We start from the raw sequence: 19940 nt of genomic DNA, 5'->3' as shown, positions 1-19940 counted from the left end.
CATACCAAGATGTACATGATACATGACTGACTTATCACTGATGATGTTTGCTCCGATATGTGGTTGCAATACTGTTTGCCAGTTTTCTCCACTGTGAAATTATTATGTTTAACCTTTCCATTCAGGAATGGGAGATTTCATTTTCTTTCAGCCCAGACTGAGTAGAGACAGGCAAGTTTCCTTCCTGTCCTATTAAGATTTATGTCTTATTTACATTTGAACTGTGGGTGGAGCTCTTTAAAGCCCAGGTTTTATATTGAGGGTCTATTATTAGTTTCCTCAGTTGGATGGGCCTTGGGCTTTAACTCCTGTCCTCCTCAACCTGGATTATGTTTAAGCTTTCCAGGGCTCTGTAGAAATCCTCAAGGCTAAAGCTGACCTTAGCACTCTGCTTAACCTCTTATGATTCCTTACTTTTGGGACAGTCCAGTGAATTATGTTTAAAAGTTTCCTTTTGTTGTTTTTTGTTAGTTATTTCCATTGAGGTATCTTAATCCAATGTACTGTCAGCAACAGAAGTTAGTAGGTTTCTTTTGACATTGATTTTGAATATTTTTAAAAGTGTTAACACTTGTGTTGGGGGGAAATACAGCTTAGACTTAGAAAGTATGTTGCTTTTAGTCGTTCTCCCAATTCCTCACTCCCCCCGACCCAAACACACACAGTTCTTATGAGTTTCTTAATTTAAGGATACTGTTTTCTCTGCTTTGATTGATCTTTCCTACTTGATCCTCATGATCAACACCTATTGATCCCAAACTCTGTTCAAGTGTGTTCTTCCTCATGCCTTCTCCTGTCTCCTTTCCCCTGCCCCCACACACAGAGTTTGATTTCTTCTGTGCTGCCATAATATACCCTTCATTAAGAAATATGAAGACATATATATCAATGTTGGTTTGAATATTATGGTAGATGTTGTTATTGTTCACCATTATTCACCTGCAGGAAGTTTATGCTTCTGCCTTCTTGAAGTTTGGCTTGCCCACGTAACCTGCTTTAACCAATTAAATGTGAGCAGAAATGCCTTGCCTGCAGTAGATACATAGCATGACTGAGAAATAAACTTTATTTATTTTAAGACACTGAGCTTTGAGAGTTGTTTGTTACCTCAGTGTAACCTAACATATTCTGTCTTAATTGACACACATGCTCATCCCTCATCTTGAAGGCAAAAGCTGTATTTTAGTCGTCTTTATGTCCTTAAAGCTGCCAGCCTAATTTTCCTAAAACATTTTAGATTATTATATATCCTTCAGGAAAGTAACATTATATAGTGCAAAGAACATGGGTTTAGAGTCAGACACATCAAAATTAAAAAATTTTTTACTTGATTGCTTAGCTGAGTTACTTTGGAAGATGTCCTTGAGTTTTAGATTCATTTTTAAAATGAGATACCTTATAAAGTTGTTGGGAATATAGTATATGTAAAGTACCTAATCCAGCATACATTCTTTCCCTCTCACATTTCTTACTTCTCCATTGACTATTGAATTAAGTCTTTAAAAGTCCCTTTCTCCTGCTTTCATTAATTTATTTATTTGGTTAGTCATTAGATAAATATTTTTTGAACTGCTACTATATGTCAGGCATTGTCTGGTTACTGTGAAGTGGTGAACAAGGCCTAGTCCCAGTCTTTAAGGTGGTTACAGTCCTATGGCCAATAATTCTCCCTTCCTGTCTTCAGCTATCAAGCAAAGTTATATTAATACTGCAAGTCCTCTCTACCATCACCTTGAAAATTTTGCCTAAATTTCTCCCCATCTCAAAAAAAAAGAAAAAAATCCAGAAGTGACTGTTCCCTCCTGATTGTTCAAAGCAAATTACTGGTATTCATATGTGTCTCTTATAATATATATTGCATTCTGCCATAACAGATTCTGTTATATTCATGTACATCATGTACATTTTCAAGTTTCTTTTCTAAATTTTACGCTCGAGTGTTGGAATTTCATATCATTTATCTTGTATTCCTCAAATCAAGAATATTATGTGGATAATGAATGTCATTCGTTAGAAGGTGTTTGGGGAATTTATGGGGGCATTTTTGGTAGTCACAGTGATTGGAGGGTCCTAGTGGAATTAATGAGGAGAGACTGAGGATGGAAAACTTCTTGCAGTGCTCAGGACGGTCTCTCAAAATAAATAGTTGTCCTGAGTCCCACATAACTTTCAAATATTATACTAGATGTTTCATGAAACTTCTAGTAAGTGAAAAACTTATTCATGATTTTCAAAATCTAGAGCCTAAATCCATTTTTATGTGTAAACACTAGGTATTTTTTACACAATTTTAATATACATTGAGTGTTCCTAAAATATATTGATCACCAATGTGAATCAAGGGAAGATTGAACTTTGTCCAGACCTCTACTAAATCTTGCTCAACATTACAGAAAACCAAAGGCAGTAACACTCACGGTATTTGAGTCACCAATAATACAACTGTATCATTCTGTTTTTGTAGCTGTTGAATTTAAAATGATTCTGTATGTAGGTGCAGACATCCAACTAATTCATTGTCTTTTTGTTTCATACCCAGATATTTACTTATGGTAAGTAAATGTTGCTTCTTTTTAAAATATAAATGACTTTACTTAAACTTCTCTCATATATTACATTGCAGCGTTATATTAATGCTTTAAAATTGTATATAAGGATATGTTATCTATGAATTTCATTTCAGAATTTAAAATAAGGCAGTGAAAAATATTTGTTATAAAATGTGACATTGTGTCATGGTTTAGAGCCACTGATTTATGAACCATTAGAGCCTGGAAAAAATATAAACTTTGCTTTTAAAATACATATTTAATCCTATTCAACATTAAACTGTTCTCTTTAGGGAAAGTGTATATCACAAATATTCTGATAATTTGAATAATGTTAGATAAGAGCACTAAAAATTTGTTACAAACCATAAAAAAAGCATATGTAATCTTTATTCAATTTATAGACAAATTGCTATTTATAATTTTTGAACTTCTGATGAAACACCAATGACTGCTTAATGACTGAGACTCTCCATTTTTTCCTTTATTATAGTTAGTATATCCAGAACTTTTATTTAAAAAAATTTAACTCTGTTGTTTCACAAGGAGGAAGGGTAGAAGAGAAGATATTTTGCATCTGATTTAATGATCTTAATTTATAGTCTGTAAATCACTTCTCTAGGGTCAGCAATGAATTGTTTTGGTTTAGATATTCTAAGTGTAGTTTTCATTGTTGAGCATGTGATAAGATATATTTTATAAACTAAAGTGCAGAACCAGATGGCTTTATTCTGGTATGATACGTGTTAATTCATAATGCCTTGTTTTTAGCAGGAATGGGATTATGTCGTATCTTACTGTTGCCTTTTTTAGACTATTTTATAGACAGAACTAGAAATTCTAGTTATATAAAGCTGTACTAGCATAGGCTGGAAAGTAGGTCATTGTTATGGGGAGTATACCAAACTGCCCACTGGTTGCTATAGCAATGACCTACTTTAAGAAACTATTTCTGTTGATTCATGTTGAAATCATCTTTTGGAACCAGCATAAAGAAACTCACCGCATGTAATTTTTCCTAATAGCAATAAGGTAGTGATCGCTGGAGGTAAAAAAAAAATCCTTAAAATGTTTAAAGTGAAGAAATATATTTTCTCACCTAACCCCTCTTCAATTTATTTTGAAGTGCTGCAATTAGTATTGTAATTAAAGAGTACCAGAACTGTTCTTCTGTGTAGGCAATACAATTATGCAGAGGGATGTAGTGAGTTTTACTACCCTTTGGCCTATTTAAAAATCAACCTGTTACATGTAATTAATAGCATTATTAACTGAGCCTTCAAATGGGTATGGTTTCAAGAAAACACAGTAAACATGCCAAATTGGATAAGGTCTGAAAATAAGTTCCTATTAAAATTGTACCTTATGGGGAGTTCCCTGGTGGCCTAGTGGTTAGGATTCTGGGCTTTCACTGCCGTGGCCCTGGTCAGTCCCTGGTCGGGGAACTGAGATCCCGCAAGCTGCACGGTGGGGTCAAAAAAAAAAAACGTACCTTATGCAATTTCAATATATTGTATTAAATCATTCCATTCAATGTTGGATTCCTGTTCTTAGGTACATGCATTCATAATATATAAAGGTTGAAATTGGTGTGTTCTCTGAAACACATTGAATCTGAACTCTGGCAGAACTCATTCTCTTCCCAGTTGAGGGTAAAGGATGAAAAGTTAGACTATAGAGTACCCTTTGAAGTAACATTATTCCTTCAGCACTAAAAAGAAATCTTACCTATCAATGAGTTGATATTTTGAACTTGGTGTATTGGAGATTTTATGGTATTATCAAGGAAGAATTATATGCTTAGAGATTAGTTGATTCAGGGTCTTAATTGCACTGTATCTTGTTGTATATATATTCATATTCACATTTGCCTTGCCTTGTGGGAAAGATTTTCATCAAACCTTTGTTCAAAGTCACATTCAGAGAAAGTTAAGAGTTGAAGATGATTATGTATATAGATGTAGGCATTAACTAATTCATTATCTTCTGTTGTCATGCCCCAGTATTTACATATAGAAATACATGTTACTTCTTTCAAAATTATAAATTTTTCCCAAGGGAGAATAATTATAACTTCTGCTGAATGAATATCTACCAAGTACTAGTTATTTTATGCTCTTTCTATCCTTTCAGCAGATTTTCAAGACAACTCTATAGGTTATTTTCTACTATTTCTGATCTTTTCAACAAATTGTGTAAGGCACGTGATGAGATTTGTTTGCCAAATGTAGAATCCAAAAGACAGGTAAAGAAAACTGTGTAGTTAGGAGTGAGACACAGATACTTAATTTGAAATCCTTGAGGAGGAGAAGGTGATCTATATATGATAGCTATCATATAACGTACAATCTGAAAGTTTCTCTAGGATGAGGTTATGTCCTTTGAGGGTTTAGGAGATGGAGAAATTACTTTCAGGTGGAAGACTGAAGATTAGTAGAATGTGAACTTAAAGACATGGGAATTGGGAAAGGTACTCCAGGCCGAGGGAAGAGCATGGAGCAAATTCCAGGAGATTGAATGTGTGAGGAAAAGAGGAGTAGTTTGGTTTGGCGGGAGGGAAAGAGGAATGGTAGGAAATGAACCCTGGAACCCTAAGTTAGTCAAACAAAATAATTTGTTCTTTATTCTATAGAGAATGAATTTTTGAAGACCTTTTTACAGGAAAGTGTGCCTCAGGAAGATTTCATATTGTGTATAAAATGGATAAGAGTGGAGAGAGATTGTTGGTAGGCAGAGCCATTTTAAGGCATTGCAGCAAATAATACTGGCAAGAGATAACAAGGGATAGAATTATTGTAGCAAGAATAGGAGTGATAGGAAGGAGGAGAGTAAAAAAATAAATAACAGTTATATAATCATGCTTACTATGGGTTAGGCACTGTTCTAAGAGCTTCACATATGTTATTTAATTCTCACAACAATAGTATGATATGGGCCCTGTTACTATTCCAATTTAACAGATGAGGAAATTAGAACTTTTCAGGATTGATTGAGGGGTAGTAACTTGTTGCTATCAATTGTTAAATTATGGGACATCTATGGAATGGAATACTATGAAACCATGAAAATTGATGCCATAGAAGTATGTCTGTTGCTTTGAAAATATGTTCACTATGTGTTAAACCAGGTTTACAGTAAATACAATATTTCTGTTTTGTTCTACTTTGAATGAATATGCTAATTGTCAATTTTATAACTTTTATGACATTTTTAAAAAGTGTATGTTTCTCTCTTCTTTACCCCCACCCCAAACTCCCTCTCCCCAAGGGTAGCTATTATTAATAGCTTGGTGAGTATCCTTCCAGTTAACAAGTAGATATATGCAAAGTAAATTTTATTTTATCAAAATAATATATGCAACAGTTTTAAAAGTCATAGTGCAAAAAGCCTTTTAACAAAGGACAGCATCACTGATATGTTCTCCTCCATCCTGCTCTTCTTTTCTTCACAAGTCTTTTCTGAAATACCTATTTGAGTCCACTGTATCTCTGCAATCTTTATGTGAAATTATAGTGATATAAACAGTAACATCCATGCAAGAAAAACACCATCAATAACATCTATGGGAGAAAAACATCATACTGCAATACAGCTTCTGTTCCTTTGTTTTATGAAGTGCCAAAACAAAATTAACTTTATGGTTGCAAAACTTTTTCCATTGCTTCAGCCCACGTCATTCTGTACAATGTTTGTTTGGTTCATAGAGTATTTATTGAAAAGCATTAAGAACGCTTATTCAGCTTGTGAACAAGAAAGGGAAAAATAAAGGGCTAATTATTAACTAATTCAGGCTTACTTGTTCATTTTATAAATGAATCAGATCCTGTTTTTTTCTTTTCCCGTCTTGTTGTCTATCATTGACCTGCTTGTACTACATAAAAACTTTTCTACCAAAAAAGTAGAATATGGTGAACTCTTGCTACTTACTACCAGCTCTGGTAGAGAAGATACTGAAACTAATACTACAAAAGAGATTTGAGGATTATCTCTGCCTTGGATTGTCCTCCCAGTACATTTTAGTTTTGTACTGTTTAAATTTAAGAAAACTTAAAATTGCTAGTTCATTCAACTTCTTAATTTTTGATCTGAATACTACAGGCTCTAAAATTTCTTTTGCCAAGCAAATACAGAAAACTAGATGCTTCCCAATAAACATTTATCACCAAACATGATAAGTTATTTATAGTTACAGATAATTCTACAAAACTTAGATACTTTTATATTGCTCTAACAACAAACAACAACAATATTCTCCCCAAAGTATTTACACATTGGTAGTGGTGGGTTGGGATGGGGATTGGGTATTAGGTGGGTAACTCCAAACCAAGACAGAAAGGGGATGTGGTGAAATATAAATGTGAGTATATATTTGTTTATGGACAACTGTGAGACTTCCTAAGGTGAAATGGTGTGATGTCTTTAACATCCTCATGAGTATAGCACTGTGACTTCCCAGGCCTGTAGAGATGATGATTCCTAAAGGGGAAGGAATATCAAACTTGACTAGGTATACTGATGTCACTAATAACTACAGTTGTAGAAAATTAACAAGACTTTCTTGGTGAAATTATGGGATCAGAATGGGCAAAGACAACAAAATGATCTATTCTGAATAATCTTCTAGAAAAATGCTGTCCAGTAGAACTTTCTGCAGTGATGGAAGTGTTCTTCACCTGTGCTGTCCAATATGGTAGCTACTAGGCACACATGTAGCTCTTGAGAGGCCTTGAAATGTGGCAAGTGTGACTGAGGAACTGAATTTTTAATTTTAATTAATTTAAATGGCTACATGTGCCTAGTGGCTACCATATTGAACAATGCAGTTCTGAAATATGCCTTTCCATTCATTTTAACCACTCCTTCTCACAAGTAAGACACAATCATTATTCTGAAAGAGCACATGGCCTGTAGAAAAGGCAGATAGATATTTAAGATGAAAAACAAAGAAGAAACAGTAGAGAGGAAATAAGATATATCCAGCTGAGAGGAACAGAATCTAGATGAAATATTAGAGAAAATTAACATGAGGCAAACAATGAGGTTGAATCTTCCAGGGGTGATATCTCTTTTGGATTTGCTCTTGTGGGCTACTCCATTTCTTCCCAATGGAAGATGCAAAGTAAGCAGTCTTCTGCCTCTGCCCCAGAATTTCCCCAGATATCTATCATGCATAAGACTTACTGATAATTATTTCATTGAAAAAAGATCTATAGCTCCACCTGCATCATGAAACCTTTTTTGAAAAAATTAATCTGGCATTCTCTACACTCAGAGAGTTAATGCCACATAATTTAACATCTATTTATTATCAAATTCTTTTTCTTTAATTATATTAGAAATTTGAAAATGGGCATTACACTTTCTCGTACATAGATAATTACGATTGCTCAGAGTGATTAAATAGGATGTTACCTTTTTTTCCAGTAGAATATGTTCTAGATTTTACAAGGTGGCTTTCCTATATGAACTTGAATTTATTTCACCAAGTTTCGACAATGAGATCAGTTCATTTAATTACTTTATTTCGTTTTTTAAATATTTATTTATTTTTGGCTGCGTTGGGTCATAGTTGTGGCACACGGGCTTCTCTCTAGTTGTGGCGCTCTGGCTCCAGAGCACGTGGGCTCTGCAGTTGCAGTGCGTGAGCTCCAGGGTGCTTGGGCTCTGTAGTTGTGGCACGCGGGCTTTCTAGTTGTGGCACACAGGCTCAGTAGTTGAAGTGTGCAGGCTTAGTTGCCCGACAGCATGTGGGATCTTAGTTCCCCGACCAGGGATCGAGCCTGCATCCCCTGTGTTGGAAGGCGGATTCTTAACTACTTGGACCACCAGGGAAGTCCCTACTTTCTTTATATGATTTTTTTTTTTGTGGTACGTGGGCTTCTCACTGCTGTGGCCTCTCCCGTTGCGGAGCACAGGCTCCGGATGCGCAGGCTCAGCGGCCATGGCTCACGGGTCCAGCCGCTCCGCGGCATGTGGGATCTTCCCAGACCGGGGCATGAACCTGCGTCCCCCGCATCGGCAGGCGGACTCTCAACCACTGCGCCACCAGGGAAGCCCCTTTAAATGATTTTTATGTTTACAAATTAAACTTTGCTAACAGTCATCCGTATTTAATGAAAGTTAGCAATTTAATTTAGGAACTTTATTAAAAAATACTGAGAAATTTGTGCTGTAATTTAAAAAAATAATATGATTTCTGGAAACAGTAATTTCTATATAAGCTGGAAATAATAAGATGATAAGAGGTAAAAAAGGTGATGGGGTGGCATTTCAAATTTTAGAATAACATGATTTTACATTATATCTTCTAAATATATATTTTGAAGAATTTAAATAATATTTTCCTCTCTCTAGATTTTTGCTTCAGTGTCTTGAAGACCTTGATGCCAATCTGCGAAAATTAAACTCTCGTCTGTTTGTGATTCGTGGACAACCAGCAGATGTGTTTCCCAGGCTTTTCAAGGTTATTGGAAAAATCTTTGCATAAAAAAATAATCTTTTGTCAGAGAAGACACGTATTTGGGGTAAAGTATGGGAAATATAAGTGCTTTTAAATAAAATATTGTGGATATTTTCTCTATTTAATAAAAATGTTACACAGTGTAAAATCAGACAGTGAAAAAAATGATTTACAATGAAAAGTTTCTTTCTTCTACCTTAAACTGACAGTTCCCCTCTCAGAAGCAACAACTACTACCAGTTTGTGTATTCATTAGAAATATTCTTTGCACAAATAAGAATGCATATGTGTATGTGTTTATATACACATATTTGTGTTTGTGTGAATGTTAACCATCCCCCCTTTTTAAAACCAAGGTGAGAACATGCTATGTTATACCATTCTATGCCATGCTTTATTCACATGACCATATATTTATATTTTGGAGATTGTTCCATGTTACTTTCTCAGTCTTTTTTTTTTTTAATTTATTTATTTATGTTTGGCTGTGTTGGGTCTTCGTTTCTCCAGTTGCGGCGAGCGGGGGCCACTCTTCATTGAGGTGCACGGGCCTCTCACTGCCGCGGCCTCTCGTTGCGGAGCATAGGCTCCAGACGCGCACGCTCAGTAGCTGTGGCTCACGGGCCTAGTTGCTCCGTGGCATGTGGGATCTTCCCAGACCAGGGCTCGAACCCGTGTCCCCCGCATTGGCAGGCAGACTCTCAACCACTGTGCCACCAGGGAAGCCCCACTTTCTCAGTCTTTTAAATGGCTTCATAGTACTGCATTGTATAGATACGCTGTTAATTTTTTTTTTAATTAAAGTATAGTTAACTTACAATATCATTAGCTTCAGGTGTACAACATAGTAATGCAATATTTTTATAGATTATACACCATGCAAAGTTATTATAAAATATTGACTATATTCCCTGAGCTGTATATTATATCCCTGTGATTTATTTTATAACTGGTAGCTTATACCTCTTAATCCCCTTCACCAGTTTCACCCCTACCCCTACCCCTACCCCACTCGACTAATTTGTTCCTTTTGGGTTTTTTTGGTTTTTTAAAATTTATTTATTTATTTGGCTGCTTTGGGTTTTTGTTGCTATGCCCGGGCTTTCTCTAGTTGCAGTGAGTGGGGGCTACTCTTCGTTGCAGTGTACAGGCTGCTCATTGTGGTGGCTTCTCTTGTTGCAGAGCACGGGCTCTAGAGTGCATGCTCAGTAGTTGTGGCACACGGGCTTAGTTGCTCCACAGCATGTGGGATCTTCCCGGACCAGGGATCGAACCAGTGTCCCCTGCACTGGCAGGTGGATTCTTAACCACTGCGCCACCAGGGAAACTAATTTGTTCTTTGTATCTGGTGAGCCTATGTCTGTTTTGTTATATTTGTTTGCTTGTTTTTTAGATTCCACATATAAGTGAAAACATACAGTATTTGTCTTTCTCTGTTTGACTTATTTTCACTTATCATAATGCCCTCCAGGTCCATCCACATTGTCACAAATGGCAAGATTTCATTCTTTTTTATGGCTGAGTAATCTTTCAGTTTGTGAGTGTGTGTGTGTGTGTGTGTGTGTGTACATCTTTATCCAGTCATCTGTTGGAGGGCACTTAGGTTGCTTCCATATATTGGATATTGTAAATAATGCTGATATGAACATTGAGGTACATATATCTTTTTGATATAGTGTTTTTGTTTTCTTCAGATAAATACCTAGGAGTGGAATTGCTGGATCATATTACCATATTATCTGTGTTCTATTTTTAATTTTTTGAGGGTATAATTTATTTCACTAGCTTCCTATTGAACATTTAGTTATTTTTCCACAGGCCTTTTGCTAATACAAGTAATGCTGTCAGTGAACATCCTTGTTCACAAAAGAGAAATCTTTGCTCACATGTGCCAGTACATTTGTGGGACAATTCTTATAAGACTTTCTGAGTCAAAGGGCTGTAACAATTGACATACTACAAAACTGTAATGTTTTTAACTTGGTAGAATCTTAAAAATCTCCTAATCTTATTTCCCCCCCTTTTTTCCAAATGAAAAAATTAGTCCTAGAGAGATTAAATGAGCTAACCTAGGTCATAAAACTAGCTCATGGAAGCGTTCAGACCAGAAACTGAGTTTTCTGGCTTTGTTAATCTATCCCTTCCTATTTACTACCATTAGTATTCCTAATGTATATCTGTTTTTCTCTTGCAGCTGTTTGATTCATCAAATTTTTATAATAGCATTGTTTCTACTTCTAATGCACAAGAAAACAGTTCCTTTTCCTGAATGAAATATCCACAGTGCTGGGAATCAAACCAACACTACCTAGCCTTTTTTTCAGCAGTGTGAAAGAACCTTTTAATGTTTAGAGTTTGGCTAATACAGCAGTTGTAGCTAGTGAAAATTTATTTTATAAAAGTTTTTGGGCTTCCCTGGTGGCACAGTGGTTGAGAGTCTGCCTACCGATGCAGGGGACACGGGTTCGTGTCCCGGTCCAGGAAGATCCCACATGCTGCAGAGTGGCTGGGCCCGTGAGCCATGGCCGCTAAGCCTGCACGTCTGGAGCCTGTGCTCTGCAACGGGAGAGGCCACAACAGTGAGAGGCCCGCGTACCGAAAAAAAAAAAAAAAAGTTTTCTTACTACTGTAGCTACCTAGAGTCAGAATTTAACCTAGGTACATGGAAGAGCTCTGAGAAGAAAGGATATCAAAAACAATGGTGATAGTTTATCAGCATCTAACAAGTATAAAAGTATATGTGAATAACTGCTCAACCCTATCTAAATCCATGTGTTATAAGTAAAATGAATCTTAAGATGATTTTAAGTACCTTTAAAATAACAAAACATTTACGTGCTTTAAAAAAAATGGTTTAACTCCACAAGTCTTTTGTGTTCTTTATTTTGAGCTTTCTTCTGCCTGAAGTAACATATTATTGGATCAAACTATCTTCTGTATATAGATGATGTCCTGTCTTGTTACTTTGGCAGAGAGGCAATGGTTTCTGCAAGGGCCATAAAATACAGATACGTGAATATACTTTAATATACCTAGAGTGCTTATTATTGTATTCTGATACAGTAGTCTATATAAAATGTCATTTATGAAAACTTCCAGATTTATTTAATATGTCTGAACCATAGAGGAGTTAATTCCTCTTTTTATTGTATTGATATTTTTATTTTTACTTTTTGTTTAGAGGTACTATATGCATGTGTTTCCAAAAAAGAGCCCAAGAGTACGTATGATAAAAAGCAGGTCTCCTTCTCACCCCTAACCCTTACACCCCCAGTTTCTCTGAGTAGGAAGATTCTTTTGTCAGTAACTAGCTGACTCATTTACATTACTGTCTCTGGTTTTATTATTCTAGTACAGCAGATAGTGAGGACTTTCATAGGTAAGTAATCCAGCTTCCCACATTGGAGGTAAAACTGGTTTAGACCCGATAAAACCTTTAGTTTACTGGGGTGGAAATAGCGATTTCAGTACTGACGTCTCCTCTAGTGTGCACCTTCTTTCTATAGCATTCACTCATTTTATTCTGTTTATCCTAAGTAGATTTAGGAATGGGGCCAGAGCATTTTTATAAACACATTTTTACACACATCTATGTTGGATAAACTTGTTTTTTCTTATGTGTTTTCTACTTAGAATTTTTCTCAGTTAAATTCTAACTTAATATAAGCTGACAACATGGCTTTTTTTTTTTTCTTTTCATGTTCTACTGAAGAAATGATAAACTTAGCAGACACTAGCCTAGGCAAAACTTGAATGACAGTATTAATCATAGGTGTCTTATATAAATTATTATTATTATGCAGTTAAATCTTATATCTTCTACATTTGGTGCCAGAGTGATAAGCTACCAAGACCACACATATTCTAGGGCCTGCAGAAACTTTTTATGAAGAGTTTAAAGTATTGGTTTAAAACATTCTCATTATATCCAAGAAACAGAGACATGTGTCTAAAGTCTTTATAGATGGCCACACTGAAGCATAATAAAATGTTTTTTCAAAATCACAGAATAAATCAAAGAAGAACATATAAAGCCACTAACGTTTCACATGCATAAATTTATATTATGCTTTTTGAGTCATTTTGGATTCTTGCTTTATTATTTCATGGTACATGCTCATTTGAATAAGATAATTCATTCAACAGATATTGATTGAGTGCCTGCTATGTACATGGCAGTGTTCAAGGTGCTGGGGGTATACTGGTGAACCAAACAGAAAAAGTTCCTACCTTCACTGAGCTTACACTATATTGGGAAGCAGGCCAATAATAAGTAAATATGTAATGTCAGGTGGTGATAGGTACTAAAATAAAATGTGGGATAGAAAGTCCCAAGGTGAGGGAAGGATAGTTACTTTATATGGAATCATGGAAGGCCTCACTGATAAGGTAGCCTTTGAGCAAATATATGAAGAGATTGAGCCATGCAGATATCTGGGGTGTGATATATTGAATCCACAAAATTTTGCAGCTTGTTCATCAAAAGGTAGAGTTTATTTTCTCACTCCCTTAAATCTGGGTTGGCCTTATATCTTGTTTTCACTAAGTGCCAAAGGAGATGCCGAGTGCCAAAGGAGATACCAAGTTTCAAATCCTAGGCCTCAAGCGACCTTGCAGCTTCTACCTTTGCCCACTTGGAATGCTCCTTGTACCATGTAAGGACTGGGCTAGAATGTCAAATTATGGGAGACCACGTTTAGAGAGAGTGGGCCAACCAACAGCCAGCACCAAGGTCTGAAATGTGTGAGAGAGGTCATTTAGATGCTCTGGCAGCAGCCAAGCTGCCAGCCGACTGCAAGCTTGTGAGTGAGCCCAGGTGAGACCAACAGAAGAACCATCTAGTTAACTGACAGACTTGGAGAATTAATCAGTTGTTTTAAGCTGCTAAGCTACTGCAGCTTGGGGAAAGAGTGTCACAGGCAGAGGGAACAGCAGTTACAAAGGCCCTGATGTGGAAGTGTGCCATGACTTATTTAGGAACAGCAAGGAAGGAGGCCAGTGTGCTCTAGCCAGAGCACAGTGAGTGAAAATAAGAGATAGGGTCAGAGAGGTTGCAGGAGCCAGATCACAAGGCTTTACCATGTTAAGGACTTTGGCTTTTACTCTGAGTGAAATGGGATGCCATGGGACATTTCTGAGTTGGGGAGTGACATGATTTCACTTACATTTAAAAGAATCACTCTGACTATAGAGAATAGATATTGGAGAATGGAAATGCTGTAAAGACTTAAGCAGAAAGATCAATTAGGAGACCATGGCAGTTATTTGGAAACAAGATGATGGTGACTAGGACTAGAGTAGCAGTAGGGGTGTTGAGAAGTGGTAGGATTTTGGTATATTTTTTAAATAGAGGCTATAGGGTTTGTTTATATGTGGTATTTGAGAGTCAAGGATGACTGCTAGGTTTTTAGCCTGGGCAAATGACACAGTGGGTTGCCATTTAGTGAGATGAGGAAGACTATATAGGAGGAACAAGTTTAGGGAAAAATCAGGAGTTCACCTTTTTTAACATTTTAAGTTTGAGATGCCTTTTAGACATCTGAATGTATTGAGTGGGATTCAAGTCCAGAGCTCAGGGGAGAAGTCTGTACTAAATTTAGGAATCTTAAACATGTAAATTGTGTTTAAAACCCTGAGACTAGATTTATGGAGTAAAAGAAGGAGTAATGGATGGATGCGTGGAAATTTTTAGAGCTTTACCTTTATGTTTGGGTTATTTTGTGAGATAACATTTTAAAATGTAATTATACTACTTTAAATGCTTTCTCCCAGGAAGTTTGTTATTTATAACTTTGTTTTCTAAAAATTTTATGTTTTTTAATTATTTTCACAGTATTACTCGTGACTTTAAGAACTGCACATCCATTTAGTGGTTCATATTATGCCTTCTGAATGGTTAAACAAATAATTGTGATACACAAAAACAGATATGAATCTTAGTGCCTAAAATTGCAAGGTGAATATTCACTCATTTCACATGAAAATATTTTAGTGCTACATGCAAACTTATTGTTATATTTACTATTGAAATTCAAAGGTTAACCGTGTGTTGCTTAAAATAAAACCGGGGCTAAAGAGTAGATAGGGACTTCCACCTCTGGTTAAGTGTAGAAAGTTGCAGTAGACCAATATTCCTGTCTTAACAATGTGAAGGAAGTAAATATGCCACAATATCATAGGTTTTTTGTTTGTTTTTAACCTGTTAGAGAGTTGATGACACCAAGAAAGCTAAATAAACCAAATTGCATAAAGGGATGAGACTTTCATGGGAAAGAAGAGACCCATGGCTACATCCCTGAAATCACAGCAGGAAGAGAAGGGATTCTACCATAGTTGAGAGTGAAGAGAAACCAGTTGAAATTTTACCAAGCTTTTTGTGGTCATATGTGGGCTGACATGGCAGATTAGAATTTCAAGAAGCCCTAGTCACAGAGTAAGTTTACACCCACTCTCCAGTTCTTTCTTACAGTGCCTTCATGGAGTACCAGTGGCAGTGTGCTAAAGGCTGGGGCGAGGCAGAAGAGAGGAATCCCTCATTGAAGTGCACTGGGCATTCACTTAGTGCAAAGTAGCAGTTCACTGAAGCTGGAGACAGGACATCAGGGTAGAAAAATGCCTCCAGAGGTGTAGAAAATTAGGGGACAGGGCTAGAAAACAAAGAGAAGTCCTTAGCAACCATAAAGCTGTTGGGTAGACAGCAAAGCAGAGAGAGATGTCCTATAGTTTGTAAAGCTAGTGACTGTGCTGTAAAGCAGAGAGAGACATCTGGAGTCTTGTTAATACTCACATCTCAAGTCCTGTTGAAGAAAAATCTGAATCCTGCCCTCAAAATATTTGAAGCCAGTGGTGAATGAAATTTAATTACAGCAGCAACAAAGCCCAGACCCAGCTCAATTACTGACTCCAGCAATTCAACTTCTATCAGAGCAAAGACTGCACTTTTCTAGAGATAAATGTTGTTTATTGCATTTCTAGTCTTTTATAACGTTGTATGATCACAAATTATGAGACACATGAAGAAGCAGGAATATGTAACTTGCAATCAGGTAAAAGAAAAACTGTCAGTAGAACCAGTCCCACAGTTGATGCAGATGTTGGGATTAGAATAAAGAAAGGACTTTACAATAATTATGCTGTAGATAGTAGAGGATCTAGTCAACAGGTGAAAAATTATGTAAAGAGATGGTAATTTTAGTACAAAAATGGAAAGTATTAAAAAGAACCAAATGAAACTCCTAGAACTGAAACATGCAATATCAAAAATGAAAATTCATTAATTGGGTTTATCCAGATTGAACAGAGCAGAACAAAAGATCAGTGAAGTTGAAGACAGTCAGTATCCCAGCTGAAGCACAAAGAAGAAGATTTTTTTAAAAAGGGAATAGAGTGAGACTTGTGGAACAATAGTAAATGGCCTAACATATCCATAATTGTAGACCTAGAAAAAAGAGGGAGAGAGAGATTGGGACAGAAAAAAAATATTTGAAGAGATAATTGAGTTTCCAAAATTGATGGACGATATCAACCTACAGTGCCAAGAAGCTCAACAAACCCCAAACAGCATAAACATAAAGGAAACCACATCTTGCCACATCATAATCAATTAACTGAAAACCAAAGATAGAAAAATTTATCAGCAGCCAGAAGAGAAAGGACATATTCAGGGAACCACAGTAAGAGTGTTCAATGGTTTCTTATTAAAAAAAAAAAAAAAAGCCCAAAAGACAATGGAAGGCACAATGAAGGCATTTTCAGTCAGACAAAGCAGAGAGAATTTATTTCCATCAGATCTATAAGAAATATTAAAAGGGGACTTCCCTGGTGGCACAGTGGTTAAGAATCTGCCTGCCAATGCAGGGGACATGGGTTCAATCCTTGGTCTGGGAAGATCCCACATGACTCGGAGCAACTAACCCCTTGTGCCACAATGACTGAGCCTGCGCTCTAGAGCCTGTGAGCCACAACTACAGAGCCCATGTGCCACAACTACTGAAGTCCATGCGCCACAATTACTGAAGCCCGTGCACCTAGAGCCTGTGCTCCGCAACAAGAGAAGCCACTGCAATAAGAAGCCCACACACTGCAACAAAAAGTAGCCCCCCCTTGCCACAACTAGAGAAAGCTCGTGCGCAGCAATGAAAACCCAACACAGCCAAAAATAAATAAATTTATTTATTTTTAAAAGAAATATTAAAGGAAGTTCTGCTAGGTAAAAGAAAATAATTCTAGGCTAAAGACAGAATCTTCAAAGAAGGAAGAGCACTAAAAATATGGGTAAATATAAAAGACCACTTTTTTTTAGTTATGTATATTAATATATTCTATTTTCCTTTAAAAAGACCATTGACAGGTTAAAACCAACTAATATTGATAAATTGTAGGGAATAATATGAATATAGTGGGGCTTGAAACATATATAGAAATAAAATCTGTAACAAGATCACACAAGGTAGGAAGAAGGTAAATAGAAGTATGTGTAAATTCTTACATTATTCAAGTGTAATATATTATTTGAAGGTAGACTGTGGTAACAATACATATTGTGATCTAAAATAACCCAAAGAGCTATTTCTAAAAAGTTAATAGAGGAATTTTAAATGGAATACTGAAAATATTACTCATTCAAATGAAGGCAGGTAGGGGGCACAGAGGAGTAAAAGAAGAGATGGGCAAACGGAGAACTTACCAACATGATAAAATTAAACACAACTATATCAATAATTATATTTAAATGTAAATGGTCTTTTTTAAACTCTCCATTTAAAAGACAGTTTATCAGACTACATAAAAAGACAAGCAAGAACCAACTATATGCTGATTAGAAGAGACACTTTAAATATGAAGAAACATAGTTTGAAATAAAAGAGACTGAGAAAGATGTACTTTGTAAGCAGTAAGATAAAGAAGTAGAATTCAAGACAAAATGACCACAGATGAAGAGTAAAGTCTCACATCAAAAATATATAACCTGGACTTCCCTGGTGGCGTAGTAGTTAAGAATCCACCTGGCAAGGCAGGGGACACGGGTTCCTTCCCTGGTCCGGGAAGATCCCGCATGCTGTGGAGCAACTAAGCCCATGCACCACAACTACTGAGCCTGCACTCTAGAGCCCGTGAGCCACAACTACTGAGCCCACATGCCACGACTACTGAAGCCCACGTGCCTAGAGCCCGTGTTCCACAAGAGAAGCCACCACAATGAGAAGCCCGGACACCACAACAAAGAGTAGCCCTGGCTTTCCACAGCTAGAGAAAGCATGCACACAGCAACGAAGACCCAATGCAGCCAAAAAGAAAGAAAGAAGGAAAGAAATGTATTAAAAGAAAAAGTATAACCATCATGAATATGTATTATCTACTAATAGCATAAAAACACATGAATCTCAAACTAATAAAACTAAAGGGAGAAATAGATAAATTCATAATCATGGTGATTTTTACATCTCATTTATTGATAGAATATACAAAAACTAATAAAGATATGGATGATATGAATAACACTATGAAATCAATTTGATGTAACTGATATTTGTAGAACACTACACCCAAGAACTAGAGGATGCATATTATTTTCTTATGCATATGAAACATTCACCAAGATAGACCATATGTTCAGTTGCAAAACAGTTATCAACAAATTTCAAGACTGAAATCTTACAGAATAATATTCTCTGACCAACAGAATTAAATTAAAATGAATAGCAAAAATGTGTTCTTTCCAAGAAGTTTGATTGAATTACTGTATACATTTACTGTCCTATGTGACAGTTTTATCATTGTTAGAGATTTCAGTAATTAAAATGGGAAACAGAAGCTTAGGTTATTTTCCTTATCAAAACTATGTTCCTTGGAGCCACAGTATTATGGTTTTTGTGCTCATGTACATTGCATGTCTTAAGCTGAGTGCAGTTTAGGGGATCCTTTCTAATTACAGGAAGGTGCTTCTTTCCTTCAACACTGTGATCTGACTTGTGACAAATCTGTACTATACACTATGTAAATGACTAACAAGTGAATTGCAAACCAATTGAATGTACAAATCTTAGTGCTGGTGCTGAAATCTCTTCAGAATAGAAGAAATCAGAATAGCTGAAATCTCTTCATCATGATCTCAAAGTTTGTTTCAAAATTTGCAGGCATCAGGTGTCAATCAAAACTGAAGATGAAACAGTAATGAATGTTGAATTCTCATGCTTTAGGTGTAGTTCCTTATTAGAGTTTTTGGTTCTCTGCTATTTTTACCATACTGTTTCATTTAAATTTCCTATAGGCTAACTTCATTTGTGCGATTGAAATAAAATTGCAGTATATAAAAAATAAATAAAATTTAAAATAAAATGAATAGCAAGAGAATAGCAAATCTTTGTAACTGAATGATAATGGAAATACGGTATATCAAACATACTGTATTTGAATACGGTATATCAAAATTTATGAGATTCAGCTATAGCAGTGCTTAGAGGAAAATTAATAGCTTTCAATACTCTATTAGAAAAGAATCGAACTAAGTTTCTACCTTAAAAAATAGAGAAAGACAAATTAAACCAATAGTAGAAGAAAGGAGATAATAAAGAGAGGAATGGAAATCAGTGAAACTGAAAGCAGACAAACAATAGAGAAAAACATGGAATAAACAATTTCTTGTCTCTCGGCTCCAAATCCACCCTTCTTTGCCCTGCTTTGTGATACTGAAGCTGGATGCTGTAAACTTTCTTCCTTTGCTGGCTGGCTTGATTTTAGGTTTTGTCAATAGAAATTGCTATTGGTTCTTTGTAAGGTCACAGCAGGAGAGAAGGAGCTTTCTTTTTGGTATCTTTATACTTTTTTTCTTAGCACCTTAGCCAGCAAATGAGCATGTGGGAGGACCAGTAGCACTTACCTCAGTAGCCCTCACCTCAGTAGCCCTCCTGGACAAGCTCCAGCTCTTTCAC

General features: G+C 36.1%; 1 protein-coding gene across 3 annotated transcripts in view; it reads left to right on the top strand.

The window, feature by feature from the left end:
- The window catches only part of CRY1 (cryptochrome circadian regulator 1), a 106984-nt gene that overhangs the window by 50344 nt on the left and 36700 nt on the right, over positions 1 to 19940 (top strand). For all 3 annotated transcript variants that reach the window (XM_029204911.1, XM_029204912.1, XM_029204910.1), the window contains exon 2: positions 8904 to 9012. In XM_029204911.1, the coding sequence (XP_029060744.1) occupies positions 8904 to 9012 (109 nt within the window). The remainder of the gene's footprint in view (positions 1 to 8903; positions 9013 to 19940) is intronic.

This window comes from Monodon monoceros, unplaced genomic scaffold (assembly GCF_005190385.1).
Source record: "Monodon monoceros isolate NGI ecotype Baffin Bay Population unplaced genomic scaffold, NGI_Narwhal_1 Super_Scaffold_6, whole genome shotgun sequence".
Classification (NCBI taxonomy): Eukaryota; Metazoa; Chordata; class Mammalia; order Artiodactyla; family Monodontidae; genus Monodon; species Monodon monoceros.
The sequence above is the reverse complement of the archived record's forward strand: the minus strand, read 5'-3'. Positions and strand labels throughout refer to the sequence as shown.